General features: G+C 41.0%; 1 protein-coding gene across 1 annotated transcript; it reads left to right on the top strand.

Moving 5' to 3' along the window:
• Positions 1-352: 352 nt before the first annotated feature.
• ccni (cyclin I) lies at positions 353-24,764 on the top strand. The gene is made up of 10 exons (XM_080418698.1): positions 353-575; positions 4,797-4,956; positions 7,526-7,660; positions 11,106-11,180; positions 11,709-11,849; positions 13,351-13,479; positions 15,149-15,250; positions 18,669-18,855; positions 20,106-20,350; positions 22,023-24,764. Exons 2-10 carry the CDS (start codon positions 4,843-4,845, stop codon positions 22,263-22,265), a joined length of 1,371 nt encoding a protein of 456 aa, XP_080274824.1. The 5' UTR covers positions 353-575; positions 4,797-4,842; the 3' UTR covers positions 22,266-24,764.
• Positions 24,765-25,988: the final 1,224 nt, after the last annotated feature.

Here is a 25,988-nt window from a genome sequence, read left to right as displayed (position 1 = left end):
CCCCCAAAATGATTATGTATTTGGCAACGGACCCCCATCTCAAAAATATTTTGTGCCAGGGACCTCCAGAAGCAAAGATTTGAGTTAAAAAATCTACAAGCTCATAAGTGACGCGCTGTGGGCTTCTGTCTGCTATTTTTAAGTGGCCAAAGTATAAAATATGGTCAAAGTGGTTAAAATGATTGTGATGCTATTAACTAATTTAGCTGGGGACCCCCTGGTACCCGTCCCGTCCCGTCCCCGGACCCCACTTTGAGAACCAATGCACTACAGCGAATCGAGACCTAGATTGTCTACCTGGCAACCAGCTAGCCAATCACATCACTAACGCCGTCTCTTTGGGCCATGGGACCTTGTCTGTGTCACTCTTCCTTCCTGGTCCCTTCCTCGGAACTATAGACGGTATCTGTCTATATTCCGTTTTTATTTTTTATACCCCCTTTCCCCCAAAAAGGAGCAACATGGACGGCAAGATGGAGGAATAAATACAAAGGACGGGAGTGAGGATTTTGCCCCCTTTGTTTTTTTCCATGAATCTAGTGGACCGGATGAAATCCAACTGCTTCGCAGGGGAGGTGAGTGGCTCCGTCTACTGTCTGGAGCGAACCAGGGCCAGTGTTGCCAGGTTCTGCGAGAGAAACAAGCAACTAGGCCTTTGAAAACAAGCCCAAAAGAATCCACTAGGCTACGGCTATTTAGGTCTGCTATTTACAAAATAAGACAAAGATAATATTATTGTTATTATTATTATTTTTGACATTTTTAACAACACAAATCTTGTATGGGGATCCCTGGCTCAAAATATTTTCTGATGGGGGGGGGGTCTGTGGACAAATACATATTCATTTGGGGGTCTTTGATATGGAAATGTTTAAGATCCAACATTAAGCAACCCCAAATAAGCAACTACATTTAAGAAACGAGGCTAAAAAACCGCAACCACCAATATTTACGAGCGACTTTACAGAAAAACAAGCTTATTATAAGCGGACATGGCAACCCTGGCCAGGGCTATGTAAAGAAGGAGAGGTTAAAAACGTCAAGTTCAACCGGTATGGCCGAAAGTAAGATTGAAGAAGTCTGTGAGAGCATGAATGAACAGTGGTGGAAGAAGTGCTCACATATTTTACTTACGTAAAAGTACTACTTTTAAAGTAGCAATACTGCAATGTCGAAATACTCTGTTACAAGTAAGAGTCCGGAATTCAGAAAAAGTTCCAAAGTATTGGTATCAATACTTAAAGTAGTAAGTACTCATTATGCATAATGTCCCATTTCCCAAGTAAATGTATAAAATGTGTAAAAAATATTTTGGAAATAGCTGATACACAGTGAGCTTGTAGATTGGCTGAAACAAATGGCCGAAATGTATATAGGGCTGAAGTGGTAGCCATGGTTCACATGACGCTTGTATACAAGCGTCATGGTGTCGAGTCCCCCTGGTTTATAGCAGTGTTCGATTTTTGTTACATTGCCGACTCTCACATGTACATAAACGTTCAGATTTCAAATATAAAGTGCTTACCCCCAAGCCACGGATGTTACAAGGCGACCCGGTTCGCGATAAGTACCCGTATCTCCCGTATTGTTCAATAAAAAGCATTTTAATCCGATCGCCGGCCATTTTCTCCAAATTGTCTCCTATATTTTCAACCATGCGACACTAATGGTTGGGAGGTGTATTGCACTCTGATACATTACCCCCCAAAAAAAGTAAATGGCCGGCGATGGGATTAAAATGCTTTTTATTGAACAATACGGGAGATACGGGTACTTATCGTGGTCCGGATCGCCTTGTAACATCCGTGGCTCGGGGGTAAGTACTTTATATTTGAAATCTGAACGTTTATGTACATGTGAGAGTTGGCAATGTAAAAAAATTGAACACCGCTATAAACCGGGGGGACTCGGCACCATGACTGTCATGGTATGACACGGTATGACAGTCATGTTTCAGGGCTAGCTGAAGTGGGTAATGTATCAGTATCAATCATGTTTTGTAATAATAATCAAAATCTACAAAGTAACTAGTATCTAAAGTTTTCAAATAATTGTAGTGGTGGAGTAAAAGTGCAGTATTTACCACTGAGGTGTAATGCAGTAGAAGTAAAAGTATTGTAAATTGGAAAGACTCCAGTAAAGGAAAAATACCGCAAAATTGTACTTCAGTACAGTACTTGAGTAAATGTACGTAGTTACTTTACACCACTGGTTTAAATGTTGTGGAAGGGCTTATAACGCTTACAGTGACCTCTCCTTCTTTAATATACTCCTTGGAACGAACACCGACTAATTTCTGGAGAAAAAACGACGGCCCTTTAAATGTCCCCGCTGCTGTTGTAGCACAACTGACACACACATTATGAATCAACACTTTTTGTTGATATTATTTATGAATCAACACTTATGATTATTTATGACACGAACAGTAATGGCTATTGGATTTATGTTTATAAATGTAATTTATAAATGTTCCAAATGAACAAATCGATCAAGAATGGGACATTGCATGGTGTTTAGTAACTTTAGTTTGATGTTTCAACATCAAACGAATACCAGGGTGGCTACTGACACCGACAGAGTACAAATATAACCAAACCAGAGGAACCCACGGGTTAATTTGGTTACATGTGTACACCAGTGGTGGGAAAAGTACTCACATTTTTTACTTGAGTAAAAGTAGCAATACCACAATGCAGAAATACTCTGTTACAAGTAAAAGTACCAGTATTCAAAATCTACTTGAGTAAAAGTACACAAGTATTGGCATCACTATATACTTAAGTACTACAAGTAAAAGTACTCATTATGCACAAATGTCCCATTTCACAAGTTTCCAAATGTATAAAATCCCTTGAAAATAGCTGCTCTACATGCTCACAAGCGTTGCAGATCAACGATTTTCAAATAGCCAAAGTAGGTCTGAAGTGGTTAATGTATGTTTTACAAAATAACTTGTAACTAAAGTTTTCAAATAATTGTAGTGGAGTAAAAAGTACAATATTTGCCTCTGAGATGTAGTGGAATAGAAGTAAAAGTATTGAAAACTGGAAATACTCCAGTAAAGTAAAAAATACCGTACAGTACTTAATTACTTTCCACTACTGGATGAATGAAGACTGAACGATTTTACTGTGTCATGTTGAAGCAGCAACTGTAGCTGTTAATGTACCAGTGGATAGTCTGAGCCAGGCTGCTTCATTCAGCACCTGCTAGTTTGCTTAAATAAACCATGCATCTGCAGCTGTCCTGTTTGTTTGTAGGCTATGTCCAAATCCAAGGGCGTCTTTTTAATCATTTGTTTGCTGTGACGCATTATAAACACAGTGTCTATAGCTTATCTACATGTGTACGTGCTAAATGTCATGTCATGTAAGGGCAGGGATGTAGCGATGCAACAATGTTTTCCAATCGGGTCAAAACCCACACAGTGGCTGCAGGTGGTACACTGTGATATTAACTACTGAGTGTTCATTTAACTTGAATAATGTTAAACAAATGTATCCAAGTCGACCCATTTGGTTACTTTTGTAACACTCTGAGTTACAAATGGATTAATTAATCCTGATGATTTTACTGTATACATGCCAAAGGTGATGAAATAAATGACAGTAGCAAACCATTTTAGGTGGTTGTATCTACCAGTGCCTGTTTTCTTTTTTTTCTTTTCTTTTTTGCAGCCATGTTGTCAGGTAATCAACCATGATCTTTTCAACTCTGACTCCTTATCAGTTTGGTCAACTAACCTGACTGAGTTTAGGGATTTACTACTGCTATCTACATAGCTACATAGCTATGTACGCAGTCATAAAACAAACCAGGGTCAGTGTTACAATGCAGTAAAGGCAAGGCACGTTTATTTGTATAGCACATTTCAACAACAGGGCAATTAAAAGTTCTTCAGAGAGTGCAAAAGAAACGCATAATAAAGGGACATTTGAAGTCGGGTTAATGCTCTGCAGTTAGTTGCAGTGCACTGCTTTGTGCAGCTTGATTTAAATGTCAAATGTATATTTAGCTTGCAGTTAACCATAAGTCTTAAACCATAAATCTGCTCTGTACATCAAGCCATGCTGTGCTTGAATAATGTTTTGACACGAAATGTAATACCTTGGTGTCTGACTCTTTGTAAGTTGAGTCTTGTTAGGAAATCAACCGAAAGAAAGATGCATGCAGATCGCCTTTGAACTGAATTGAAAATGCGATATTATTGTCTACGTTTTGCATGCAAAAGGTAGACATGTTTTTGTTTTTTGCAATATATTACATCCAGGAAGGACACATTGAAATACAATACAAGCAAATTGAAACATTAGAGCAGGTGCACTTTATAGTGTCATACAGTAATATCGGTGCAACTTGACTGAACCTTCTGTTTTCTACCGATTGCTGTAACAATTGTGAATGTTGCAGTAGAACAGTGGTTCTCAACCTTTTCCGGCCGCGACCCCCCAAAATAATCACATTTGAACTGGGGACCCCCCACCCTGACAGGCACTTGGAATTGTAGGAGTTGACTCGCTTCCACAGATAAATATTGTGAAAATGGCCGATCTACAAGCTCACACAACGCGAAGCGTCGTACTGGCTATTTTCACAATTTCTGCCTCTTTCTTATATTATTTGACAATTTGGCCAAAGTTTGACCAGTTTTTATAGTATAGTATAGAAGTATTTTTCTTTTTATTAAAAAGGTCTTAAAGGTCCTTACATTGTCACTTTACTGTCATCTGGGGACCCCCCCCCCCCACTGCACTGGAGGTGATCGTGTTGATGTTGTAATGTGTCCTTTCCAGGTTGCTGTATCCAGTGGGGAGGTAGGCTCAACCAGGGGTGATCGTAATGAAGTACACCGAACCCTGGGAGCACCAGAGGCTGTCTTTTCTTCTGGAAAAGGCAGCCTCTAGGGAAGCCAAGATGTGGAAGGTCTATGTGCCAAAGAAGCCCTCCTCACAGGTCAGTATGTGTCCTTGTGACTGCCCTCTACAAATGAACTCTATTCTCTTCATATGGGATCTTACTTTCTTCAATCAAATATTCAATATGGCCCCGGTTGGTATTAATATTATGTGATATCTTAAGTAATGCCAGCTACCCTACCATCTAGTATTAGCTATTCATAATAGTCTCCTCATCTCAGTTCAAAACAAAACTTTCCGAGGGTGAGTTATGATTATTGCATTCCAGAACTTTGTCCTTCTGATGGAATTTTAATGGCTGTCAATGTTCAGTTAGAATCAGTGTTGCAATGCTGAATTGGAACGTGGTTGCAATGCACTCTATTTTAATGTTGTGATGCGCACGTTGCTTAACATCTACACTACAGGTCACACAATGGACAATTGATATGCATCTATAGGCTCATTCCTATGTTAATCCATCTGGTGTGAGTCGGGAGCCTTTGTAAACTTTGTTGAGGTGTGAATTTAATGTTGTTTTAAATCTATGTGTGTGACTGTACGTGCTCCTGGTCAAATAGGTTCCTGCACGGCGTGCAAGGCCGTCCCATGAGCAATGCAACCCTGGTTAGAATGATTTTTAAAACGACATATTTATAGTAATAGTTATCTTGCTCTGTGTGAACGGCACTTTAGTCCCTATAGGACCAGAGTTGAGAACTAATTATGGTTATGGTTTCGTGTTCCCACTTCCCTCTACTCATCATCCACGGTTGTGTCAATAGATCAATGGCCTGGCTTCTCTGTAATTGTATTGTGTTTTGTTTTGTTGTTCTGTTCTCTTCCCTTCTCTTTTGTCTTCTCTTCTGGTGCCACCAGTATGTTTTAATCTATACGGGTATACACCAATGTGTTATTTTCTAAATAGTAAATGGTACAATTATACAGCGCCTATCTCCAAAGCACTTTACAATTAGCACCAACCTGCTTATCGGGAGCAGTTGGAGGTTAAGTGTCTTAGTTAAGGACACTTTGACACCAAGCCAGGAGGAGATTGGGATCAAACGGGGAAACTTCAGATTCCAAGAGGAAGACGGCCACTCTACCTCCAGTGTTCACACACAAACACGCACACATATTCCCCCCCCCCTATTCTACTATGCTCAGTTCTACTCTGTTGGTCTATTTCTTTCTATTCTGGTATCTGACCTGGTTCCAACTCCACACATAGTGTTTCTCTACCCATGGGCTTAGCCGAGGTGTATCTAATGAAGTTAGAGGACTCAGCAGAAGGGAATCCCTGACAGTTAATCTGTAGGGCCTGCTGACTTGCTGAGTCATTGCAGCATACTCTTAGCTCTACTAGCCTAATATGGACACTTGGACAGTCAACTACTGTTGACTCTTGTTGTTGTTGTTGTTTATGAGCATATCACTTTAGTTTTATTTATTTACTTAACCTTTTATTTATACAGGTAATAAACTCATTGAGACCTGAAGTCTCATTCTCAAGAGAGAAATGGTTCGGAAAGTAGCACCAATTAATAAAGTTACATAGAGACAGTACATTCAATACAGAGGAAAGGATCATAAGAAGTATAAGCGCTAACAAAATTAAAACAGTTAAGTGCAAACCTCATTTGCAAAATAAGTTTATATTGTTCAAGAGGAATCAAGCTGGACAGCTTCGGTTCCTGCTGTAGCATGTGTAGCCTGTAAGGCTTTCGTTTGACCTAAATACATATAGCCTGCTTAAAGGGGCACTACCATGATTCACAACATTATCTCTATATCATTGTTGTCAGGCAGAAACCTTGCATGTCCAAAACCGTTACTTCATCACATCCCTACGTGTTGTGAGCTTGTAGAGCAGTTACTTCTGCTCAACACTCATACGATGAAGTATAAAATAGGCCAGGGCTTAAGTGGTTAAAGCATGACCAGATAATGCATTTAGGGTTGGGATACCAATTTAATCCAATTAGGAGAGAGTACTCACAGGATACAGGGTACAGTAAGGACACGTTAAATTGGAAGTGATACAACCAAAAAATTAGCAGGCAAAATTTTTATTGGATCACTATGAAATTGAAGCTGATAAATAGTTCCATCTCCCGATTGGATTAAATTGGTGACCCACCTGAAAATGCATTTTTTGTTTCTTAAAGAGATCGGGAAACCGCTGAACAAACACTCTATAATGCAGTGATTACTATCAGAATATCAGAAACTTGAAACAATAACACTTAAAGCACCCTCAGAGGCCATCTGAAACTCTTTGCAGGGGCATGTACACTGCAAATGACAAAGTACACTGTAAAGTGTACACTTTACAGTTTATACACAGTGTATAAGTGCTAGCATTCACTATATCGTTTTATTGGGCACTAAAAAGCTCTGGTGGATTTGAGCCTAGTTGTCAAATAGCCACTGTACCCTTGAAAAGGTGGCAAAAAAAAACATTCGGTTGAGGGTAATGGCGTCTGATATTGTTGTATGTTTAATCTGCGGTTGCCAAAACACAGAACCCCCCACTCACCCCACTCCATTAGTACCTCATTACATACAGCATGAATGTTGTTAGTAATTTGTTATTAAGCTGCCATGTTGTTTTTGATTGTTTTTAGGTTACAGACATCTCCCCAGCCGAGCGGGATGAGGTAGTGCGCTGGTTGACAGAGCTCCACAGTCGACTGCAGCTGTACCCAGAGACACTGGTGCTAGCTGTCAGTATACTGGACCGCTTCCTAGCTTCTATCAAGGTAAATAATACTAACAGCAACTACTACTACAAGGAGGCAGTATCATTTTTTGAAACCATTAAAAAGTTCCCAGATTTGACCACAGTACACCGCTTCACTGTTTGAAAACTAACGGCCGGAGGACACAACATCATCTGAGTAACGTTTGTATTGTGCTCTTTGTGTAGTAATTCGATGGCTTGGAGCACCGTAGCTTTGGTGGCTGCAGCTTCCCATTGGGGATTAGTTCCGCAGGAAAAACCGAGGCTTCAGTTGTGATTTGGGATTTCTTCCCCATTGGAGTTCTCTCCTGTAATGTAAGACGAATCTCTGGGTGAAAATGTCACGATACTGAAGACAGAAATAATCAGGAATGTATAAGGAATTGAATTAAATATTGCCATGGATCACTGAACCGGAGGTCCCCAATGTCAGTTATTTAACAACACTATTTATCTCCAAGTTCTGTTAAGCTAACATAAATAAAGCTGCGGTCCAGACAGACAGTCAACCTGCACATTCATGAGGCAGAGCTCATAGGCTCAGTAGGGAGACAGACAGTAGCAAAGCTCAGATTGAAGACGGGCATTAGAAAAGATGAGAGGGAGATGGGCAGTAGGACATCTCGAGGTGCATTCGATGCACCCTGAGATTTCCAACGCAATCCAAGTCAATATAATATTGTTCATCCGGTGTGAATACAACAGAGTGACACATTTACCCCGATTTGCGCGACATGATTATTATTGTGTCCGGTGTGAATGCACTTTTAGAGATGTTTAGGGATGCAGACCGTAGGAAAACTGAAAAGGAACCAATGTAGCAGAGTGACACAGTAGAGAAGATTGTTGTGGGGTTTGATTGTAGGCCAGAAAATGTGTATGTGGTTCTGGTGTCAATTGTCTCAGCCACTACAGCCTCAGTGGGCACGGGAACGTGGACATTACTGTTGGATTGTCCAGGCTCTTTTTTATTCTTAAGCATCAGGGCTGGATAGTCATTTGTTGGGGGCTATTGAGCCAGTGTTGCTGGATTAGTGGGAAGTTCCTGATAGCTTTGTTTGTGTGATCTACAATAGCTTTACAGCCTTTGCAGCAGACTGGCCCATTCTAGTGTTGTACGGTCATACGGCTTACGGGCAGCTCACCTCACAACTCTGAGGCTTTGTTTTGTGTTTATACAGGAACAGGAAATACATTTAACACAGCAGGGAAATAATGTTAGAATTTAAATTAAGACTGGGCAAGTACAAGTATACTGCATTGTGAGAATGCATGCTTTGTGCGTCTGTGTACATAACAGTACGAACTGGAAGCACTGTTGTGTTTTCCCTCTTTGTGGAAGCTTCCCGTCTCTTCTCATCTTGTCTCTTCTTGTCTCATCTCACCTATTTATTCTCTTTTCTGACATCTTGTCTTCTCATGTCATCTATTGTTGTCTACTTTTGTCTCTCCTCTCTTGGGTGAGGAATCTCCCTTCCTCCCTCCCTTCCTTCCCTTCTGATGAGAGTGTGTGTGTACGTTTCGGTCTCTGTTTGCGCATCATCTCTTCTCTCTCTCTCTCCATCAAGCCGGAAACGCATGCAGAGTGTGAAAACCGCTGTACCCTAGTGGTGTCATTGTTGTCCTATTGAGACCCCCACCTGAGCGCTGATGCTACCTTGGGCGATACGTAGCGTTTGGATTTCCCACATTGACCTTTTGCGTCCATCAGAGTACAGTTCACAATTGCCCTTTTTTAATCTTACCTGCTCGCTATGATGTCTGAACGAAGCCTAGAGACATGTTCGTATTAGATCAGTGTTTTTAATTTCCTGTAACGGTCCATTTAACTTCCCCAGGGAACCCTGAGGGTCCCTGAATCTCACTTTGAGAACCACTGTATTAGATTGTCAGTTTTCTCATATTCGTTTTTTTGTATTTGTGAAGGTAGGAACTGTAGACACACATCCAAAACAAAACATCTGTGAGGCGCAATTTAGGACTTCTTTTTCGATTAATCAAATCAAACCGAGAAGTAGTTTTTCTTACCCCGAAAATAAAACGTGTTGTTAGTCTGTGTGAACGGCAGATTTAGTTAATTTCATAATTTTTTTGGGCTCCTGCACACAGCCAAGCGGCGAGCCACTCATTGTGCCTGCTTCACCTTCTTATCAGCCACCCCCTCTCTCTCTACCTGCATGTACAGTATGTGAAACTAAACACTGTGTGTAACAGAAAGTAGGTCCCTATGTGTGGGAGTCCAGATAGTCTGTTTGTTTTGGATACAAGTAGTGTGTGTATTGTATTCTAAATTATATGATCAGTTCATTTATGCCATAGCGCCGCAGAGAAACCGCTGACTCATTTGAATCTCACCCCCTAGAGACTGACTGCTCAGTGTTGACAAAATGCTGATTTGTGTTTTGGAACTTCTGCAAAACTTATTGCATTTTAAGCATATATGAACTGTGCTATGGAAGCAAAAAAGTTTTCAGTTGGATTTCATGTGTTAAAAGCGGTTTGCAGACTGTTATTCTATACATCTAAATCCTAAAATAAAATTAAAAAAGCTATTTACTAATTACTACAATTTAATGACCACAATCCCCTGCATGGTGGAATCCTGCTTATTACACAGAAAGTGAATGACTGTTCCAGGATTTATTGCTGTGCAAAGGAGCACAAAGCCCCCATTGCTTCTCATTATGGTGGATTTTCCAGATGACTTCTAAACAGCCTTTTGACTTAACACTGCAGCCCAGAACAATCACTGTCCATGCATAAAGTAATAACCAATTTAATTGCTAGATGCATTTAATATAACTTGACTGTTCCCTTGACCATAATAACACAATTAAAACAGCTTGCCGGTAGTAGCTATGTTTGTCTAACTTTGAGAGCCTAGTGCTATATGGGAGGGGGAAGGCTGGCTTACATTTGTTTATCAGTAGGGGCTGAATATAGAACATTGCATCTTTAAGATAATGTCTTGGACATTTCTCCTTCATGTAGACAGTATATTCTAGACTAGAGAGACTGGAGACCAGGGTAGAGACCAGTAGCGTCCCCAGGAATTACATTTAGGGCAGGCGAGACTTTTTTGCCCCCCCCCCCCCCCCCCCCCCTTTTCGATCAGTGATCGAAAACCGGCGAAAGTGGCCGTTTTCAAGATGTTTTGGCCATTATCTCTGGAACGGAATGTTCAATCTGCTCAGATCAAAGCTTGTTGGATGCGTGACGTTGAGGACATTAAGCACGCAATGACACCTTTTCGGGTTATTTGGTTTTCTAGGGGAGGCGAGATGTTGGTTGGGCAGGCGACCGCCTGTCCTGCCTCTACAGTGGGTACGCCACTGGTAGAGACAGGAGGGATTATATGCAATACATGTCCTGTGGATTTGAATCCAGGATGTTTTCTTTTCTTCTCTCGACTCAATAACTGGTGGTTGAGCATTGATTGATTGATTGATTATCTGGTTCCACAGGCCCGCCCAAAGTACCTGCGCTGCATTGCCATTGCCTGCTTCTTCCTGGCTGCCAAAACCTGTGAGGAGGACGAGGTGAGCATATACAGTTAAACACACAAAGGAAAGCAGGCAGATATATAGGGCACCGGCAAGCACACACACAGGCACATACAGTAGGCTGACACCCACACACACAGATATGATTGTAGGTATGGGGAAATCATACAAGGAAGTCACTAGGGAAAGATGTTATTTGCAATAATAGTGTACCAGTTAAATTATATTAAACACAAACATGGGGAGTTGCTTTTGAGCAAGAGGTCTAGCTAATAGAGAGCATCATACACAGCTAAATCGATGTTAATTTAACTCATGAGAACATGAGTTCTCCATTATACTGTAGGTCAATTTTTTTTTTTGTAAGTTAAATTGACATTGACAGTCAACCCTGTGTGTGTGTGTGTGTGTGTGTGTGTGTGTGTGTGTGTGTGTGTGTGTGTGTGTGTGTGTGTGTGTGTGTGTGTGTGTGTGTGTGTGTGTGTGTGTGTGTGTGTGTGTGTGTGTGTGTGTGTGTGTGTGTGTGTGTGTGTGTGTGTGTGTGTGTGTGTGTGTGTGTTGCAGCATGTGCCGCCTCTGCGGGAGCTGGTCAGTACCAGTGACTGTGGCTGTTCGTCATCAGAGATCCTCCGCATGGAGAGAATCATCCTGGACAAACTCAACTGGGACCTGCACACTGCAACACCACTAGACTTCCTACACATAGTATGTACACACACACACACCTCTAGACTTTTAAATTTGTGTCTACATGACCAGGTGCATTAATAATAAACAATAGTAATATAATACACTTTGTACATTGGTTTTTGAAAACAAGATACCCAGTGATATTAATTCAATAAATAGGAAATGTTTAGAAACCCATACATTTTACACTTGTAAAATATCTATTGTATTCATGCACGTATGAGAACCCATACCTGCTTTGTGCAGAGCATTGATGGAACAACTAAGGAATTCCAGACAACCAAAAATTGTATGAACTGAGAAATCTACCATAATTTACTAAACGTATATCACGCCTGAGTAGACGATGTCTGACGAGTTACTGGACACTTGTGTACTAAAGGTCTCTGATTAAATAAAGATGGGAAGGAGACGGGTAAGAAACAAGCAGGTGCGCTTCCTCTGGATGTCTTTTTGTTTAGGCAGTGGGTGCTCAGCTAAAGATACAACTAAGTTTGCCCCGGATCGCTGGCCTTGCGGTCCGGGCACTCTCTCTCTCTCTCCCCATTTCCTGTCAGTCTACTATACTATCAATAAAGGTAGAAAAAGCCAAAACAATATATTTAAAAAAAAAGGATACAACTAAGTTCAAATACCACCAAAGTGGAAAAAGCGGCACTCCAAAATAAAGGATTCAAGACAGGCTCAGATGCACATTTCTTCTATTTATTGAGAACGCTAACGCATTTCGGACTCAGCCTTCCTCAGAGCAGATTAAGTGACAATGGGGGTGTACGCTCCTCGTCTTAAAGCATACATATCATCATCCCCACCTGTGTAGGTGGGAGGTCCTTGCTTGACAATCAGTTCACCATATCACAAACAATAAAGCAGTACACAATAACAATACACAAAATCACAGATCCTGAACATATCACAGACACTATTTTTCTCTGTTTAGACATCACAGAGTACATCATGATTGAAATAATCTAAAACGGCAATCTCAAGCAAGGACCTCCCCCCTACACAGGTGGCGCTTGCTTAGATTAGACATAGAACTAATGTTGTAAATTGTACTTCGTGAACATGCAGACTGGTCTGTCATCTTTGCTCAAAGTTCTCATTTCCTCAAGAAAACCTTCCAAATGTTCTGAGCAGGGATACAGGTGAAGTGACAGTGAATGAACTTGGTGTGGCAATGAGTAACAGAGACAAGTGGAAGCAGCTTGTTTCTCGGATCTCGAAGGCACTCGAAGGATGATTATGATTCACAAATAAAATAACATCATAATTTACACACTTAGAACAGATCTCTGCACCAAAAATAGCCGATCTACAAGCTCACAACACGTGTTCTGAGCTTGTAGATCTGCTATTTTCACCAAATGTGTGCCACAGAAAAGAGAGGGACTGTGTTTATGTGGTTAAAGCAACTACATACTTTTATTGGGGGTACTTTGCGTCCCTCTAGCCCTCCCTGAGATGTTCTGTTTGTCATCATGGTAACTGTTTTGTCCGTATTTGTGTCCTGTAGTTCCACGCCATGGTGTTGACGTGTCGATCATGGTTCCTGGAGTCTGTCCTGGGAATGAACCGCTCCCAGCATCTGTCACTGCTCACACAGAGACTGTACCACTGTCTGGCTGACCACACGCTCATACAGGTACACACACACACTCACACTCACACAGGAACAGAATTGGTACTGAGTGTGTGAGGTGTTGGAAAACTGTAAAACTTAACAGTTCTTGAGATGGATAGATAGACCTCCTCTATTTATTCCAGGAGGGAAATTCAGTTGTCATGGCAGTACCACAATTAAGCCCTTGTTCTCATATAAACACTGGAAAATGTCAGGGGAATCGGGTCGGGATATTGTCCTGTGTTGGCCTTTCACACATGTAGCATGCAACAGGAGAATGTCCGTTTCAGATGCGTTCACACATGAAGGTAAATAGCCCGTTTGATAAGGTGAGGGGCGGTGTCTGGGTTGTAGACACACACATTAGCTACTCCCACTTAAATATAACTGTGTGAGGGAGATGCGAGGATCAATTGCAATCTTTTTTTTTTACTTCCTTCCACAGAACATGACGGATGCATTGAATTGCTTGACATGCGGTCTCCCATTGATGCACCCATACAAAACACAAAAGAAACATCTTTCCTACCAAATAGTTGGCCTAATGTAGAGTAGACAATGAGCTACAACCTAATTTCATCGTCCTCCGAGCTGTGAAAATAACATTGGTCTCTATGTACAGGTGAGTGCACAGTGCACACTGCGCAGGGAAGCGCAGATGTAGCCTGTTGTCTACAATTACTGAAGAGACGTTTATTGTTTCGCTTATGAGCCAATGAGCCATTTATCATGGAAGTACGATCGGTGAATATTTCCAACTCAAACGCTAATAAAAAGCAGAATAAAACTAGATTTCAGTTAAAGGTAGGGTGAGTGATTTACTTTGGTTAAAATAAGTGTTAAATAGCTCTATGTTCTGATAGTACTCATTGCTATAGAGTGTTTGTTCAGTAAAAGGAGTCTCCCATGTCTCTCCAGCTCTTTATTAAACAGAAAATGCATTTTCAGGGCTCTCTCCTGATTGGCTTAAATGTTTTCACCTACTGTACCCGAAAATGTACTATATTCTGTTTACTAAAGAACTGGAGAGACCCCTGTGACCGAACAAACGCTCTCTAGAAATGAGTACTATAGTAGTCGATAGTAATAGATAGTATTTTAACCTTTTTAACAAAAAAAAACAAAAGAATATCACTTACCCTACCTTTAACTGTATCTCTCTCTCCAAACACCTTGGGAGGAGGGGAGGCTCCTCACTCGTCATCAATATTAGTGTCATCAACACGTCCACTCGCTGAATGTAAATTCACCGGACAATCACCGCATCCATTCACACACTCAGCCGTTTTGGGCTCAATTGGACATTACCCTGACTTAACTCAAGGGTCCTGCCAGCATAAAGTCTGTTGCATGTCCGATCCTACTGAGCCGGAATGTTGTTGTTCATACAGTACGTACTCTGTTTAAAGTCTAGAAAACGTCCATAATACTTCCATAATAGTGCATGTGTGAAAGTGACTTTAGAAACACAGGACAGATACAGGGGAAAGCAAGAGATACAACTAAGAATAAAACAAATAGTAAAAAATAAGAGGTGATTAACGGTGCCTAGAATTTGACTTCTGTCTGTACAGTTTACAGAAAGCAGTTGCATTTACAGAATTTTCTCTTAGGGATAATTATTTAATACATGCGTATATAAATGTATGTATGATGTATGTATGTTTTTTATCCTTTCATGTTCATGTAGGTACATGGATCCATGCTGGCTTTGGCTCTGATCACCTTAGAACTGGAAACCTGCTGCCCTGACTGGCTGGCTCTAACCATTGACCTGCTCAGGAAGGCACAGGTACAGTAGCCGTCTGTCGACACATTGACACCAATAGGCTATCTGACCAGACCGGTGGGTCTGACACAGCTTGGCTGTGGTATGAAAAGGGGGAACACAGGATACCCTCCTGTGTCTGCAAGTTTGAATTAAGAACACTTATTGGTTACAATCAGAGGCGCATTAGTATCTCTGTTTGGAAAATGTTTACTGCAATATTGTAATGATAATAATCTCATATTGACAAGTAAATCACTATTACCTGAGAAAAGCTATACATATATTAGTGAAGCATGGCATACAGTGTCATGGCTCGACCATTGTATATGCACAGCTGATGCACATGCTTCTGTTGATAACATAACTATCTGCTATGATCTGGCCACCACAGATCATATCCCGATTATAATGACCCTAAATGTTGAAAATATCCCAGCTATAGCTGTGGATAACAGTAAAACATACACAGGGAGGCTGGATTGGACTAAGCTAAGTGAGAAGGATATTAATCACTATACCTCACTCACAGACAAATCATTAGACTCTGTTAGACTTCCTAGAGAAGCCATGCAGTGCAGTGACATCAACTGTAAAAATGTGCATCATTGTAGAGATTATGTTCTACTTATGATGTTATCATTAGCATTTTAAATGCCTCAAGTAAGGGTCTTTACAAAGATAAGAAAAAGGAGTTCAGTATAAAACCAGGTTGGAATGAATATGTGACTGAGCTACACACTGCTGCTAGAGATGCTTTTAAAGTATGGTCAGAATCAGGTAGGCCAAGACAGGGGTCTGTGTTTGAACAGAAACAGGCCACTAACGCCAAATACAAGTATGCTGTCCGATTCATCAAAAAAAATGAGGACACAATGAGGGCTGACTCACTTGCCAAAAAGCTGCGCAACAACAGCTGTTTTGATTTCTGGCAAGAGGTGAAAACCTTAAACAGTAGTAAAACTCCCTTACCGTCATCCATTGAAGGTGTGTGTGGGTCTGGCAACATTGCAGAACTGTGGCGGCAACACTATTATGAGCTGTTCAACTGTGTTAAGAGTGACTCTTTTCTGGTGGAGAAGGTTGACCCCACTGAAAATGTGACAGTTAGAGCTGAGGAAGTCTATAACACTATAATGAAGCTAGAAAATAACAAAGCTTGTGGCCCGGATCACATCTCAGCTGAACACTTAAAAAATGCCAGTCTGAAGCTTGCTCCTATGCTTGCTCTATGTATTACTGGTTTCCTTAACCATGGTATCTTACCAGATTCCATGTTAGCGGTACTACTTGTGCCAGTTATTAAGGACAAAGCTGGGAAAATAAATAGCATTGATAATTACAGACCCATTGCTTTAGCTAGTATACTCTCCAAAGTATTGGAGAAAATCCTGTTGGACAGACTGGATAGGTATATTACCACAGCTGACAACCAGTTTGGATTTAAAAGGAAACATGGCACTGATATGTGTATTTTTGCTTTAAAGGACATTATTGCAAAATATAGAAGCCAGAATTCCACCATGTTTCTGTGTTTTATTGATGCTTCTAGGGCATTTGACCGGTTGAATCATTTCAAGTTATTTGACAAAATGTGCCAAAGAGGGGTACCCAAGTACATTATAAGGATACTAGCCTTTTGGTATGCACATCAGACTATGCAGGTGAAGTGGGGAAATACTGTGTCCGAACATTTCTATGTTGGTAATGGTGTTAAGCAAGGGGGGATTTTATCTCCTCTATTATTTAATTTATACATGGATGGGCTGTCTAGGAAACTGAACCAGTGTAAAACTGGATGTGTCATAGGTGACTCTGTAGTCAACCACCTTATGTATGCAGATGATTTGATTATCTTTTCCCCGTACAGTGCAGGCTTACAACAGCTTCTCAGGGTTTGCTCCCAGTATGGCATTGATTTTAATATTAAATATAATGCCAAGAAGAGTAGCATCATGATTGTGCGAAGTAAAGATGATAAAAAGGCAGTATTTCCTAATTTTATTCTCAGTAGCAACATACTACTTGAGTGCAGTGAGATTAAGTACCTAGGACACTGTATATCCGATGATCTCTCTGATGACAAAGACATCCATAGACAAAGATGCAAATTGTATGCCCAGGCAAACATACTAATGCGGAAATTTCACAAATGCTCTGTACATGTCAAGGTATCACTCTTTAAAGCATTCTGTACACCATTGTATACGGCTCACTTATGGAGTAACTACAAAGCTAGCAGCATGCGAAAACTAAAAGTAGCATATAATGATGCTCTACGGTTGCTGGTGAGGGTACCAAGATGGCACAGTGCCAGCCAGCTGTTTGTAAACCTGGGGGTACCTACCTGTCAAGCCCTGTTAAGAAATTTAATGTACAAATTCATATGTCGTCTTGAAAAGTCTGACAATCATGTTATTAAGATTTTAATTAACCCTGTCAAAAGTTCTACTCGGTACTCTTCCACGATATGGAGACATTGGCGTAACAGCCTCTACGGACTTTGAAAAGCTGTAGTTGGACTGTTTTTTTAAATTTCTTTTTATTATTTTATTGCTTTTACTGTGTGATTGTCATGTTTTGCTATATGGACCCTGAGTCTGAAATAAAGATTGAATTGAATATGACCATGCAAGTAATTGTGCGCTATCGTCCACCACAACACAACAGCTGGTATCTGACACAGCTCGATAGGTGTTCGATAGTTTGTTGTGTATTTTAATCGAGATTGGGGTGATGAGTTAAACCAAACCAAACTGCCATGTTTATGCAAACAGACTTATAAAGTCTGTTTGCACAAACTTTTGCAAACATACTTTGAAAAATACACGTTTAAAGCTACATTGTGCACTGCAATATCTTTCATAGTTACAACAAGGCCTGAAAATAATATGTGTTTAGCTGAGACATAATGTTACCGACCAATATGTGCTTATGGTGGCTGTCCATGTCTTCATCCTCCTTTCTATGTGGTTTATCAGAAGGGGCCTCGTTTTCACACAATGCAGATTTAATGACATTGAAACAGCGTGTGTGTGTGTGTGTGTGTGTGTGTGTGTGTGTGTGTGTGTGTGTGTGTGTGTGTGTGTGTGTGTGTGTGTGTGTGTGTGTGTGTGTGTGTGTGTGTGTGTGTGTGTGTGTGTGTGTGTGTGTGTGTGTGTGTGTGTGTGTGTGTGTGTGTCTTGACTGTCTGTCTGTCTGAATGTCTCATTCTTACTTTTTAGTGTTTCTGTTTAAAGATGTATAAATGTTTCTGTTTCCTCTCCTGTCCTCTGCTTTTCACTCCTCCTTTCTCAATCTTCTCTCTTCTCCTCCCCGCTGCTCTCCTCACTGCTCCACCCTTCTCCCCTCTTCTCCTTTCCTCACCTCTGCTCCTCTCTCCACTCGTCTCCTCTGCTTTTCTACCTCTCTGCTCTTTGCTCCTCTCTTACCCTCCTCCCAGATTGACAGCTCTGAGTTGATTCGATGTAGAGAGCTTGTGGCTCGTAGCCTATCCACACAGAGAGCTTCCCTGCCTCCCAACACTGTTTACATCTACCAGCCTCCTCTCCTGCCTGGTCAACTAGCCTCCTCCACCACTCAGCCCCATGGCACACGGGACCGCCCAGGACCCTGCAACAACACACAAGGTACCGGTGGAGACCTTTTAAAATTTTTAACGTTTTGTGTGCATATACAAAGCATCCGTCCCTTTTAGGCATGTAACGATTCACTCAACTCAACTCAACGATTCGAATCACGATACTAGGTTCACGATACGATTTTTTTAACACAAATTAATGTGAATGTAATGTAATGATCTACAAGCTCATAATGTGTTGATTGCATGAACTAATTTGTATAGAAATTCAGCATTAATAGTGTGAACTACTGAAGTATAACAGTGTAGTCTAAGTAGCGAGTACCTCAATGTCAGAGTCCAGTGTAACTGGAGTAGGCATGATAAATGATCAATAATATACAGGTAGCAGTCACAAGATAGACTAACTACAGACAGGATATTGAGTGACAGTGCTTAGGTGTGCTACAGCTGCAGTACGCAGAGCTGTATAGGTATACCATTTGACAGACAGGTTTAGGGGTGTGACGATTCACAGTCAAACTGATGCATTAGGCTTAGTGTTTAATAAACGAGAGCTAGTGTCAGGCAGATTTCACTGAATATGAGCATCTATTAATTGCGTAAATTTTATCAAATCATGTTGATCTATTGGCAGCTTAAAATGTATCTAGATGTATGTTGAATCTTGATACATCTAGATACATCTAGAAAAATTATCTAGAAAAATAATCTAGAAAAAGAAAGTTGCATCATTTTTAAGATGAAAAAGTTGAGTTAATTTGTACAGGAAGGGTAGATACATTTATGTATTGATTGTGATGTTGATCTGGCTTATGGTATTACAGTGCCACCATGTGGCCATTCAGGGTTATGTTCCTTGTGACGCTGATGCACATGAATATTACCAAAATGCCATTTCTCTTACCAAATTGCTGTGCCTAATGAGGAAAGTAATGACACATGAGATTTGAGCTTTAACTTGTATACATGGGAACAACAACTAAGATAGGCGTCATATTATCTGGTACAAAATTAACAATTTAAGAGTGAAATTATTGGTAATGATGAGTAAAAAATAAAAAAAAAACACATTCAGCCATTGGGGTCAGGTTAATTCAAGATATCAGTATCAGAGATGAAAAATGTGCTTTGTGTTTGTCTTTACGTTGGTAAATACAGACAGGTCCAACTAGAGTGACTAGACGTACACCAATCATATATATTACAGACCCTAATCTCAGCATTCTGTATGTATGAGTATAGGTGCCTGTAGCAGATAAAATAACTGTTTGATCTTTATTCTCTTGAACTACACAGGGACCACCAATGCTGCCGTCATCACTGAGTCCTCCAGAGACCAGGGTGTCTATGCCGCAGCCTCTGCCCAGCCTCAGGCACCTGTGACTGGGGAGGGAAGCCAGCAGCCCTGGGACCCAACCTCTCCCACCTCCAACCCCAGCCCTGCACTTCTGTCTCCACCCAAACGCTACCAACAACACCATCATCCACTCAACCACCTGCAGAACGTCATAGTGCGATGCAAGGCCTCTGCCAAGCGCAAGGTAGTAACCATTATCTATAGATGGGCAGTCAGAGAGATAGACAGATGGACAAAGAGATGGGTAGGCAGACAAATAAATAGAAATCAGAAGCACTTTGCTTAGAATTCATATAAATAACTACTTGTTATAAGTACTTACTGTACTCGCTCCATAAAAAATACAAAAACGTATTACACAAACTCATGGCATTGGGGCCAAGTGGGCCGAAACAAGTTTGCAAGATGTTTTTATAAATGTATTTGTGTGGTGCCGAAGGGGCCAGGCGTCTAGAACAGGGTAGGTCTGTACAGTATCTCTGTCCCTATCTGTGTCCCCACAAACGTAGACCACACCACCAGGTGCTTACAGCACCAATGACAGCGCACAGTTGATAATATGGTGCTTTGCGCCACATTATCAAAGACAGACATGTCAGCCTGCCTGTCGTTACCGGGGTTATTGTGTTGACAAAGTGTCGTAAATGTCCAGTCCATGTATGGGCATATGTGCGCTCGTGCCCCAGCCAAACGCCGGCTGCCCGCCTGCCACAACTTGAACTTTATATAGTAGATTTACACACACACATTTTAACCATTTATTTATGTCCACATAAAGGAGAATACATACAGGGACACAAATATTATAGGTGCAGTAGGGTTACATTCACAAAATCATGGCATATGTTTTCATGATACAATAGGCATGTCACTCAGTACTCTGAGTGACATATAGATGACTGCCAATTATAGCAGAGACAGCACAATACTTTGCCAGCCTTTTTGCCTCCTTTTTGGGCATCTTAAGTTGTTGAAGCCCTCTAACAACTATTCTGTGGGTATGTCCCAGGCTGCCGAATATAAAAACAAATAGTCTGCACCTATAACCCAGCTCTGAGATGGTATGTAGGAGTAACCTGACTCAGCCAGATGGGGGCGGTATTGAGTTTCACAATATACCCTGCATCTGGGATCGCTCAGGGACTAAAGCTACCCGGTCGCTGCGTTTACGAACCAATCAGCGGCTTCTAGGGGCGGGATCATCCAATCACCTGCGAAGTAGCTTGAAAAAATGAAACGGCGTCTTGCATCGATTCTGCTACCGGAGTCTCGGATGGAAGTAGGCTGTGAAACAAAATGTGTGTCGCAAGCTTCTTCCATTTGGCGGAGTCAGGTTAATGTAGGAGTGGTTGGTATTTAATGACCTTGGTCATAAAGGCCTCCTCTAGGTTAAGGTCAAAGGTGCGCACACACACACACACACACGCACACGCGCGCGCGCACGCACGCACGCACGCACGCGCGCGCGCACACACACACACACACACACACACACACACACACACACACATTTGGGAACAAACAGCTGACCGGTTTCCACCAAAAGAGGGCTTCCTCAGGGCGTAGCTGGAAAGACTGACATCTTCCTGTTAAAGTAGTGGTTAATAAAGGCTGTGTAATTGATCTAAATTATAATTAACTAACTTACTGGATAGACAGGTAGCCAACACCAACCACTCATCTTAATTGTGTGTGTGTGTGTGTGTGTGTGTGTGTGTGTGTGTGTGTGTGTGTGTGTGTGTGTGTGTGTGTGTGTGTGTGTGTGTGTGTGTGTGTGTGTGTGTGTGTGTGTGTGTGTGTGTGTGTGTGTGTGTGTGTGTGTGTGTGTGTGTGTGTGTGTGTGTGACTGTCCATAGGTGGAAGAGATGGAAGTAGATGACTTCTTTGATGGGATCAAACGCCTCTACAACGAAGACCCTGCCAACACTACCGCCCCTGTCCAGCAGGGGGGGACACCAGCTCTGGTGGCGGGTTCTCTAATGGGAGGTGGTGGCGGAGAAGGTGCTGGAGGTGGTGCAAGCTTCCTGTTGCCCCGGCAACAGGAAGGTAGCTCCTCCCCCTGCCCGCCTCTGCAGCCCGTCAACGATGCCACGATGTAGAAGCAACGAAGGAAGAAACCCATGGCCTTTTCTGTCTTTGTTGGCGAACCCCCGTTTTCACTGAAAGCCATGTTTCAGCACTGAAGCCGCCTTTACCTGTTCGGCTGACGAATTAACAGGGAGTTATTTGTAAAGTAGTAATTTCACACAAAATCAGTGGGTGACAACGAGACAACTAGTCCAGTTACGGGTGACTGACATACCAGGTAGTTTATTTGTCACTGAAGATTGGGGAAGAATCACTAGCAGCAAGCTTACTTTAGTGTTTATGTTTAATTTACACCAGCTCATCAGCCAAATCTGATGTACTCCTCCAACAGCCCCTTTGTCAGATAACCGGCCAAGTGCTCTTCTATTCTTTGGTGTGGTTGGTGCAGTGGCTCAGGAGGTACTGTAGAGCGGCCGCTTGGGAATCATAAGGTTCCGGCCGGGTTTGATCTCCGGCTCCTCCTGGCTAAGTGTCCTTGAGCAAGACACTTAACCCCAACTGCTCCATGGGCGCTGTTCAGTAGTTTGCCCACTGCTCCATGCCGAGGTTGAATTCCAGGTATGTGCAAAAGTTCTTGGCAAATACCCCAACAATCCCTGTGGGATTAGAGCAAAGATTTTCTGGCAGGTAGCGTTGTTCATTACACTGCCAAAATGTTGACCTGTTTACCACTATATTCATAAAATACAATGGTACAATATTAACATATTATGTCCTACACATTAAATCTATATGGGACCATACACTGTGGTTACAACCAGGCAAACATAACTGCAGTGTGCTGGGTTTGACAAGTCACCCCTCCTCTCTGCTGTCAGACTTTCCTATCATTCCTCCCTGTCTGTTGTTTAAATCAATTGAAGATGCCACTAAATATAAGCTATGCCTTTGCAAAACACTTTGACGTACAGTACAACAGTTCAGTCAAAACTAAGATGATTTCAGTGCTGAATACATGTTTTTTAGAAAAAGTGGGGAAACAGCCCCAGAGCAGGGAAACAACCTCAGAAATGTTCCAAGTGTTCATCGTTCTAGAAGCCAGTTATTTTGACCTCACAGCTTCAAAAACGGAGCCCCCAAAAAAAATCATACATAAAAAAAATACCTGCTGCTATATGATCTCATTATTAATATGTGTTGAACACAAATACAAAAGTTAAAAAAAAAATAAGATAACTATAAAAGGGCAAAAATGTACCTTCAAAAAAAGTAGAACTTTCTTCTCCATGTGTCTCGCTCACTCTTTTCTCTCCTCTCTCTTTCTCTCTTTGTGGATTATTCTCTCTTTTTTTGGTCATTAATGTAACTTAACATGGTGTTTGTCAAATTATATATGTTGTTCACACTGTAACCATGCTGTCCTCCTGTGTTTCATTTATTTATGTTTGGTTTTTGAACACTATCAGTTTTTCCCTCTTTCACTCTATTCCTTTAATTTCCCCTCCTTTTTGTTACACACACACACCTGTCATTCTCTATACAATCTCCCTTCAAAATAAGCTAACAATAGTATTTGTATTATTTGTAGTATTTATACTCCGTTGTATGATGGGGTTGAGTCGCGTGCCGAAAACAGCCGATCTACAAGCTCACAACGTGTGAATGAGTCTGTACTGTATACATCATACAGGATACAGAGAGTGTAATGTTTCTCTCTTTTCTTCTCTTCTGTCTAATTTCAACATCAATCATGTTTCCATCTGAGAATAAGAGTTAAGAAATTGAATGTACAGTAAGACTGTTTTGTTTGTAGAGGATTATAAATGTACTAACTCGCCCAAGTAGAAGAAAACGGTGATTTCCTTGTGCAATTTGATTGTTAGTAGAAGATGCTTATATAAAGAAATGAATCCCCTACACAGTCAAATCTGGATTCTCAGTTTAACCCTTTGACGTCCCATAAGGATCAATTTTTACACTCAAGACTTTACTGTGAATTTACAATGAATACATTTCGCTCTCCTCTCCCTCTCTCTTTTCATCACACCAGTCCCTTTTCTTTCAGCTTGTTTGTACTAGCAGAAGAATAAATTAAATAATCCCGTTTCTGAGACCGTATCTACACGGGAATATTATGATTTAATTTTAACTGTTGTGTAAGTCAGACCGTGTCAAGCCCTGACCTGACCTGACCTGGCTCATGTCTAAAGTGCAAGATTTTAAGAACCTATGTTAACAGTCTTGAGACAAATGCATTAACAGGTATGCCAAAAAAAAACATTTTTAATATATTTGCTTATTGAACTTGCCCAAACCAGTTTGTGCAATGATGTTTGACTGGGGTTCACTGTATTGAGCTCCTAAAAGTAGTATTGACTACCTTAACTCTTCAGTTCAAAAGACACTATAATTAAAACAACTGTGTTTTATCTTTTTAATTTTTTTTTGTTTTTGTTTTCTATATTTCTACTTCAAAAAGGCACTGTTTTTCCTGTCTGGCAGGGTTTTTTAACTGGCTCTGGATGGGTGAACTCCTTGTGGCACCAATAAAGAAAAAGTGTCCAAACTGACACTGTTGTTTGGTCTTCATTTTAAACCAATATACAGTTTTCACTACTTATGATTGTGCTCACTTCTGCAATACGTTTTACAAAAGTTACTTTGTAATGATACATATCCATTGAAGAGGCAAGCAAAACAGCCTTGTTTTGGCCAATAATGGATGTTTTGAGTAATAGAATTAAACCACATTAAAATGTACACATTTTGCCATTACACATTAACTGACCAAACTATCTCCTATTATGTGTTTTTTTTACAGTCAGACAAATTCTAATAGGAAAATAACTGTGTGCAAACTTACCAAATGTCTCAAACACTAGGGTGGTTGCCAAGTTACAATAGTCACACAAACTACTGTTTACCAGTATTACATGATCAGGTTATTTCTAACACTGACAATGACACAAATGATACGATATACCATCCCATAAGTGCTGTCAAACAAGTCTGAGCACATACATAGAAACCGGGCTTGGATGGTAGGGGAAAGAGCGGTTGGTGAGAGTGGAATGTCATTCAAGTCACCCACAGTAGACAGATGCTGTCATGTTCAGGCATGTGCACAGCTACAGAGCCCAAGTGGGACTTGAGCACATGTCCTTTTACCCTCAGAGTCAAAAAGTGCCCTTTTTTGGGTGGTGTTAATTTAATTCACTTAGAGTGTGAGTGTGTGTGTGTGTGTGTGTGTGTGTGTTCCCCTCACTGTAGCCTCGATCTCCAAGCTTTTATTTCCCTTCGCGCTTTGCTCAACTCTCACTGTCATGCTCAACATTTTCTTACTCAGTTGTCCCAATTATAAACTGAATGCAGTGTAATGAAATAATACTGAACATGAAAACAATTTTGAAACCCCAAATTCAGAGTACTTGTGTATCAGGCATGTTAGAGAACTGCTAGAATCTTATAATTACTTGTACTATATATGTAAGCATTTTGTGAGGGGAAAAAGGGAATGAAACTTAACTCACACAAATTGCAACAGAACATAAGACAAATGTTTTTTTATTAATCATAAAAGTCTCCAATAGGTTATAATAAGTCCTAAGAGACCCACGTGGTGGGAAATATGTTTCCAAGGTCTTTCCTAACCATACCCTGGTACTGTACAGTACCACTTTTTTGCTTCCTAAAATATTTGAAAGCAACATCACTATTATTATATTTACAGTATACAAGGCAACATACATGGGCACTAATACATTATAAATGTTGCCATTGATTAACATAAATTT

Source organism: Gymnoscopelus braueri (genome assembly GCF_963280865.1).
Source record: "Gymnoscopelus braueri genome assembly, chromosome: 22".
Classification (NCBI taxonomy): Eukaryota; Metazoa; Chordata; class Actinopteri; order Myctophiformes; family Myctophidae; genus Gymnoscopelus; species Gymnoscopelus braueri.
Note: the sequence above shows the minus strand (reverse complement) of the source record. Positions and strands in the feature narration are given on the sequence as shown.

Coding starts and splice junctions, on each gene's coding strand:
- ccni (XM_080418698.1), top strand. CDS start 4,843: ATGAAGTACACCGAACCCTGGGAGCACCAGAGGCTGTCTTTTCTTCTG. Junction 18,856..20,105: donor ACCCTGCAACAACACACAAG/GTACCGGTGGAG, acceptor TGAACTACACAG/GGACCACCAATGCTGCCGTC. Junction 20,351..22,022: donor AGGCCTCTGCCAAGCGCAAG/GTAGTAACCATT, acceptor GACTGTCCATAG/GTGGAAGAGATGGAAGTAGA.